The sequence below is a fragment of the Palaemon carinicauda genome, chromosome 35 (genome assembly GCF_036898095.1).
Source record: "Palaemon carinicauda isolate YSFRI2023 chromosome 35, ASM3689809v2, whole genome shotgun sequence".
NCBI classification, from domain to species: domain Eukaryota; kingdom Metazoa; phylum Arthropoda; class Malacostraca; order Decapoda; family Palaemonidae; genus Palaemon; species Palaemon carinicauda.
This window is the reverse complement of record NC_090759.1, coordinates 12,252,184-12,260,407: the sequence shown is the minus strand read 5'-3', so window position 1 is coordinate 12,260,407 and position 8,224 is coordinate 12,252,184. Positions and strand designations below refer to the sequence as shown.

General features: G+C 33.9%; 1 protein-coding gene across 1 annotated transcript in view; it reads right to left on the bottom strand.

The window, feature by feature from the left end:
• Positions 1–246: 246 nt before the first annotated feature.
• The window catches only part of LOC137627620 (uncharacterized), a 68,487-nt gene continuing 60,509 nt past the window's right edge, over positions 247–8,224 (bottom strand). The window contains exons 2-4 of the mRNA XM_068358716.1: positions 5,533–5,723; positions 4,613–4,794; positions 247–2,888 (exon numbers count right to left, since the gene is read on the bottom strand). Of these exons, the coding sequence (XP_068214817.1) occupies positions 1,532–2,888; positions 4,613–4,794; positions 5,533–5,723 (1,730 nt within the window). The 3' untranslated portion in view covers positions 247–1,531. The remainder of the gene's footprint in view (positions 2,889–4,612; positions 4,795–5,532; positions 5,724–8,224) is intronic.

Below are 8,224 nucleotides of genomic sequence, written 5' to 3'. Positions count from 1 at the left end.
TATATGGTCAGTTTTTAGGACATTGTCACTGTCCCTTGCCTCTGCTATTCATGAGTGACCTTTAAATCAACAAGGAATTTAGTTTCAATCATTTGAAACAATAAAGAAATGGTGCTAATCTTCAAGAAATAGTATGACAGCCTATGTTAACATAAATAAGACAGTTTACCTTTCCATTAAAAGTATTACATTTTACAAATGTATTTGGAACAGATTATGGGTTCAGTAATAAAAAAAATACTCGTTCATTCAAGTTTTATTATTCTTATTAATAACATTTATTTCATCATCACAAAGCCGTAGATAAAATGGGATATATACAATGTAAATCGTCTTCTGTTTATCTTAACTTCGACAAGACGTGAAAACCATTACCACATAAACACATGTACATAAATATCTATGAGATATATTTATAAAAAATAAAGATTTTTAACAAACACGCACACTTACATACTCTCACTATAATAAAGACTTGGATATATCAATTACTGGCTGTATTAGAAGCAATATCTGTGATACCTTCGTGCTATAAAACGATGATCAATCTTTATGAACATTTGCTTGTTACAGACAACTGAGTTTTGTTAGGATTAGACTTCATGCCCCATAATTTGCATCATGCAGCAATTTTAAAACCCCAGTTCTACATTCAGGAGATGGAATTGATGCAAAGAGAGTAGCATCATCTGCATTTAAAATATAATTAAAATAAGTAGCATCATCTGCATATGCAACAAGTTTCTTTATTAGGCCAAACCACCTATATGCTGACACATGAAGATCTGCTTCATTTTTTAAACAACCAGTATTGATCCTCGTCTTATCTTTTCATTGTTTGTTTATCTAACTTTTAATGAGGATTTTAAGGCACATGTCTGACTATTGATGAATTACTTACCATTTTGATTGTTGCTATATGTATTACAAGTTTCTTGAATTGGGAACAATCAGGAATGCATCTAAGTACTGGAAAATACCTAAAAGGTTTAATAAATAATTAACGGTAACTTCTCCAGTTTGTGAATAACATAGTTAAAAGTCAACTTGGAAACTAGCAAGGCTTCTAGTCATTGGAAAGTCCAAAAAGACTGTGTCAAGTGTGAGTATGTAAAGCACTTAAGTTATAAGAATGAACTACTTGTAGGTATAAGAGCTAGAAATAATTACAGATACTGGAAGGCCCATAAAAGACATTTCAAAAGAAATAAAGGTGCTTACTGAGGCTCAAAAATTTTCCAATTACTGTAAATGTCATAAACATTTGATAAGATAATTAAACTTTTCCAGTTACTGAAAAAACAATTGATCTGTACAAAAACTGAAATATGTAAAATAAGATAACGAAACTAGTTTCCAGTTACTGAAGAACACATACACACGATCTGTTCAAGAGCCAAGATATTTTGAATAAAAGAATTAAACTTTTTTTTCCATTAACTGGAAACATATTTGACCAGTATAAGTACTAGGAATGATTCTAGTTTCTGGAAAAAAAAAAGAATTATGGAGAACTGGAAACTCATGTGAATTACTGGAAAGCACAGAAGAGGATCAAAACTGGAACCAGAAGCAAGAAAGTCAGATAAACTGCGACACGGGGTTCACAAAATGTGTCCAAAGAATAATTGTGGTTCCAACTGTCTCCTTGTGGTACCTCAACTACAATTTCTTCGTGCGACCAGAAGGACAAAGGAACAGAGCAGCTTGTTGAATTCGAACAAACTAATTCAGATCCCTCGGTATCATAAACCACCTTTTCAAAAGTCATGTTAAGGTAGATGGTGTTTGTGTCAATTTCGTTCTCGCTGGAGTAGACAAAGTAGTACGTCCCCGAGATAGGTATGTCATAGGTAATCTTGTTCATTTCCGTCCAGCGGTAGCTGCAACTTCTATAGGAAACCAGGGGTAATGTCAAGATTACGCCTTCGCAGCTAGCAAGGGCTTCCTCACTGCTAGAGTAAGACGATTGATCCTCTTCATTTGATTTGTCCCCATAGTTCGTCTGATTGAATTTCCCTCTCTCGAACTTCAGTCCTTCGGGATAGAAAATGTGCTGCACAATGGTCTTCTTCTTTTGGCGATCGTCGTCGTCATCATCGTCAAATCTTTCAAAGGCACCATCTTCATTTTCATCAACGTCTAGACTTATGGATCTCGTGAGTCTAGACTGAGGAGTTCTCGCCTGTAATTTTCTCAAGGGCTTCCTGCCATTTTTCAATCTTCTTCTTCTAGGTAGTGGTGTTGGAGTTTCTGGACTGGCATTCATTTCATCCGACGTGATACCCATCATTTGCCTGATATTTTTCGGCAGTGGCTTCCTCCCCCCTCTGCCTACAGAGTGTAGTATTCTCAATATTTCTTTCTTGCTTTTGCTCATCTGCATGGCCTTTTGCAAAAGGTCTTGTAGATTTTGACGCCTTTCATCTGAGTCATCCTCAAACATCAACACATCTGAAACATTTTCGGTTTGATCGTAATGCGCAACATCTGATGTCAGCTCCCCTTTGCGCAAATCCCCAGCATCTGGTGTCTGCTGCCTTTTTGGTAAATCTGCAGCATCTGATGTCTGCTGCCCTTTGTGTGAATCTGCAGTATCTGCCATGTTCTGTTCGTCAGCATCCGGTTTCTGCTGCTCACTCTGCGCTAAAGTAGCATCTTCTTCATCACTCTGCATCAAATGTAAATTGTCAGAGATCATCCCCCTGTGAATCTCTGGTGCCCGAGTTGAGGTTACAATCTCCATAATTGGCTTTGAATTGTCAATGTCAGGGAAGATGGATACCTCATCCCCCTCATCCTCCTCCATGGAATCCTCTTCTCCAATCCAGGCGCATCGTTTCAAGTTTTCTATTCCTCTTAATATCATCAGCTGGGCGCCAGTTCGACTGTGGAAAACAAAGAAGAGACCTATTAGACGAACATGATATAAAAATGTTAAAGTTATACTATATTATAGTTAATGATATATAAATATACATGCTGTTTTATAGTTAATTTCCTAGTTTGCATAGTTTAAAAAAAGGCTATAGTTCCATAATACGAACATGATATAAAGCTATTAAAGTTATACTATACTGACATGTTACACACACACACACACACACACACATATATATATATATATATATGTATATATATATTCATATATATATATATATATATATATATATATATATATACACACGTTATTTAATAGTTAATTACCTAGTGTTCCTAGTTTTAAAGAAGGGTATAGTTCATAACACAATATAATTATATTCAAGTTATACTATACTACAGTGAATGATACATAGATTTACACTTTTTATGGTGAATTTCCTGTGTAAAGTTTTAAAAGAGGCTATAGTTCCATGATACAAACATGATATAAAGATATTAAAGTTATACTATACTACAGTGAATGATACCTCTACTGTATGTTATTTTATGGTTAATTTCTTAGTGTATTAAAGTCATACTATACTACAGTGATTGATACGTAAATATACATGTTATTATACAGTTAATTTCATAGTGTGTCTAGTTTTAAAGATGCTTGTCTGAAGTTAGTATGAAAATATATGGATTTCCGTAAAAAAAAAAAAGAGAAAATTAATAGTTGTCACAACATTTATTAATTATTATTGCTGACCATATTTAATTATGTAATATTATGGTTACAAAGATTGAAATAATTTATGTAATAGGATTATGTTATAAAGCAATTAGTTTGAATATCTAAACTCTAAAAAAGATTTTTAATCACTCAGTTTATATTAAATGATGTTCGTGCCTGAAACTTATATATATTTTTCAAGGTGTTGTGAATGAAATATATATTAAAATCAGAATACTTTTTGTAGAATAAGCTCATCATTGTCTAAAAATTACTCTCTCTCTCTCTCTCTCTCTCTCTCTCTCTCTCTCTCTCTCTCTCTCTCACTTCCTTCAATTTGCATATAAAGCCATCAATGATGCGGAATAATGATTACATCAAGGTGCTTTTGATAATGAGTTTGACCACAATTCCTTAAGTTTTATTCATTTGAAATAAATCTGCTTTCATATACATTTTTTTTTTCCAATTATTTTCATTGAACATCAGAGAACATATTTTATCCCAAAAAACTCTGAAAAACCATTAGTAGGCCTATACATTTTGTTAATTGTTACCTTTCAACACCAGAGAAGCAAATTTCATCCTAATCCCCAAATGACGCCATTTTCTCAGAGAGAAAAATACAGCATCTAAGGAAATAATTGTGGCTAGAAAAAGTTTATTGACAGCTAGTGTACCAGAGCCGTCAAAAATACGTCTAAATATTTAGATAGATACGCACTCACACACACAGATTCAACCCTTCCCACCCCTTCTCCTTTCCTAACTACAATACGGTTTCAGCAATTTGTGAGTGAGTATATTTTCCGAGTTTATTTCTCAGGACAGCCCCTCTTACCATGGTATGACTAATACCTCCCCCTGAGCGTAACAATGAAGGAATATATATATATATATATATATATATATATATATATATATATATATATATATATATATCCAGACACTTGCTCTTTATTATATAGGGGAGATGTCTTCTTTTACCATAGGTTGACTTCGGTTGACCCTTACCTGGAACAGGTAGAGATGGTCACTTTGGATCCTTTCAGCAAGTGGAATCCCCAGTATTCCTTGACGTCGTCCTTCAGCATTGTGTTGTGCAACATGACGTACCTCTTTCGCCCGTCCTTGAGGGTCACAGTGTCCGAAGTTTGGTACGTGGTGAAGCTGCCGTTCATTTTCGTGTATTGAGCCTGGAATAAAGCAGGACTAAGTACGTGTGTATGTTTGTGTGCGTGAACACATATATATTATATATATACATATATATATGTATATATATATACATATATATTATATATATATTATATATATTATATATATACAGTATATATATATATATATATATATATATATATATATATATATATATATATATATATATATATATATATATATATATATATATATAGTGATTGTGAGATTGTCATCTTGAATAGTTAACAGTGACGTAGGTATGGGAGACGGGTTGGAGGGTCTTTTTGAAAATGGCCCCCAACCCTCCAAGAGAGGGGAGAGGCTGCCAAAGAGAGGTCAGAAAATAAAAGTATACAAGTATACATCTAAAATTACCACCAGCTCACCGGAGCAAGGGGGAGGGTTTGGGAAAAAGCTTAATGCTGTAAACTCAAGGGCTCCAAAATGGGAAAATAGACCAGTGATGAAAGGAAATAATGAAATAAACTACAAGAGATGTAATGAACAATTAGAATAAAATATTTTGAGAACAATATCAACATTAAACTAAATCCTTCATATATAAACTATAAAAACATAAAACAAAACGTGCGGAAGAGAAATAAGATAGAATAGCATTGCCAAGTGTACCCCTCAAGCCAGAGAATTCTACCCCAAGACAGTGGAGGGCCATGGTACATAGGCTATGGCACTACCTAAGATTAGAGAACATGAAAGTACCCCCAAAGACCTACCTTGCACCAAACGTTGGACGCATGCCTGGAAAGAACCCTCTGATCCGTGGGCATCATTGGATAGTGGCCAGGCGGGTAGAGAACCAATCTCACATACAGCGGGATTATGATGAGGAGAGTGGGCAGAATGAGACCAAACATGCAGAGGCGTATGACTCTGCGTGGTCCCCGGAGAAGGGCTCCGCCGCTGTCTGCAATGATAAGGAAAAGGAGGTCTCACTTGGGGCAATAATACAATTTCTCTGTCAGTCTTTGGTATAATGAAGAATAATGATGATGAGTGAGGACGTCTTATTCGAGAGAGAGAGAGAGAGAGAGAGAGAGAGAGAGAGAGAGAGAGAGAGAGAGAGAGACGTTATGACGGGTTCTCTAATTCAAGATTTTCGCATTAGATCGAATTGACTGTGAAATAATTGTTTAGATTATCTGTATATGCAAAAAACATAGACACACATATGTATATATATATGTATATATATAAATACATATATATATATATATATATATATATATATATATATATATATATATAAATATACAGTATATATATATATATATATATATATATATATATATATATATATATATATATATATATATATATATATATATATTTTTTTTTTAAGCGTATATATAAGTAGGAGTGATTGGGCGTATATGTACATATAATAATTGTATTGACCTCAATAAGAAAATATGCTGCATTCCATATATCTTCTATTAGTGTATATTACTTAGAAAAACAAACACTTACGATATTGAGAGATAATATTTTAGATGACTCATTTAAGCTAGACACAGCGTTGAGATAAGTAAATCAGATTGAGAGACTGATATTCAATAGTAAAATATCGTGACTCGTAATTAGTATATTTGTGCTGATGCCAAAGATAATAAAATACTGTAAATACTGTTATCTCATTAAAATAGTCTGTAGTAGTCGTGTTATAAGAAAATAAAACAACTGAAGGATTTCAAAGTTTCCTTGGACAATATCCTTAGCATAGATTTAATGAAAAAGGAGTTGGATATTTGTCAGCCTTTGTGAACGTTAAGAATTTTGTAACCGAATCTATTGAATTTATTATAGATATGATTGTAGGCAGTAGTGGATTCAAGATCGTGGTAAATGTAATAGTCTAAGATTGAGAAATATTGCATCTTTTGTCAATTTTTTTCCAATTGTTATGACGAAATTCTTCATGTCTGAAAGATTCTCCATTAAATTTTTTATTCGCTTGCTTAAAGCAAAGGAATATTGTAAATCACTAAAAAACGACGTAGAAATTTAATCCTAATCACTTAAATATATGTAACGTATTTCAGACAAAATAATACAAAATATTAATTTGCTTGTTTACATTCACCTCTCAACAACAATAGTGTCCACTTTAAGTTTGATGCCAGAAAGCACTTTTCAACCTTCTGACGTTTGATTCTAGAAAATATTTTTTAACCAACTTGAGTTTGATGCCAGAAAGCCCTTTTCAATCATCTTGAGTTTGGTGCCAAAATGCGCCTTTCAACCATCTTGAGTTTGATAAGTTTGATGCCAGAAAGTGCTTTTCAACCCTCTTAAGTTTGATACTAGAAAGCACTTTTTAGTCATCTTGATTTTAATGCTAGAAAGCAATTTTCAGTCATCTTGAGTTTGTTGCCAGAATGCGCTTTTCAACCATCTTAAGTTTGATGCCAGAAAGTGCTTTTCAACCATCTTGAGTTTGATGCTAGCAAGCAATTTAAAGTCATCTTGAGTTTGATGCTAGAAAACCCCTTTCAGTCATCTTGAGTTTGATACTAGACAGCACTCATCTGTCATCTTGAGTTTGATGCCAGAATGCGCTTTTCAACCATCTTAAGTTTGTTGCCCGAAAGCACTTTTCAGTCATCTTGATTTTAATGCTAGAAAGCACTTTAAAGTCATCTTATGTTTGATGCCAGAATGCGCTTTTCAACCATCTTAAGTTTGATACTAGAAAGTGCTTTTCAACCCTCTTGAGTTTGATACTAGAAAACACTTTTCAGTCATCTTGTGTTTGATGCCAGAAAATATTTTCCAACCATATAAGTTTGATGCTAGAAAGCACTTTCCAGTCATCTTGAATTTGATGCCAGAAAGCACTTTTCAACCATCTTGAGATTGATGCTAGAAAGCACTTTTCAGTCAACTTGAGTTTGATGCCAGAAGAGCTTTTCAACCATCTTGAGTTTGATGCAAGAAAATATTTTTCAACCATCTCAAGTTTGATATGCTAGGAGCACTTTTCAGTCATCTTGAGTTTGATGCCAGAAAGGGTTTTTCAACCAACTTGAGTTTGATGCCAGAAAATATTTCCCAACCGTCTTAAGGTTGATGCTATAAAGCACTTTTCAGTCATCTTGAGTTCGATGCCAGAAAATACTTTCCAACCCTCTTAAGTTTCATGCTAGAAAACACTTTTCAGTCATCGTGAGTTTGATGCCAGAAAGCGCTTTTCAACCATTTTCAGTTTGAAGCCAGGAAATATAGGCTACTCCAACCATCTTAAGTTTGATGCTAGAAAGCACTTTTCAGTCATCTTGAGTTTGATGCCAGAAATCGCTTTTCAACCATTTTCAGTTTGAAGCCAGAAAATATTCTCCAACCATTTCAAGTTTGATGCTAGAAAGAACTTTTCAGTCATCTTGAGTTTGATGCCAGAAAGCGCTTTTT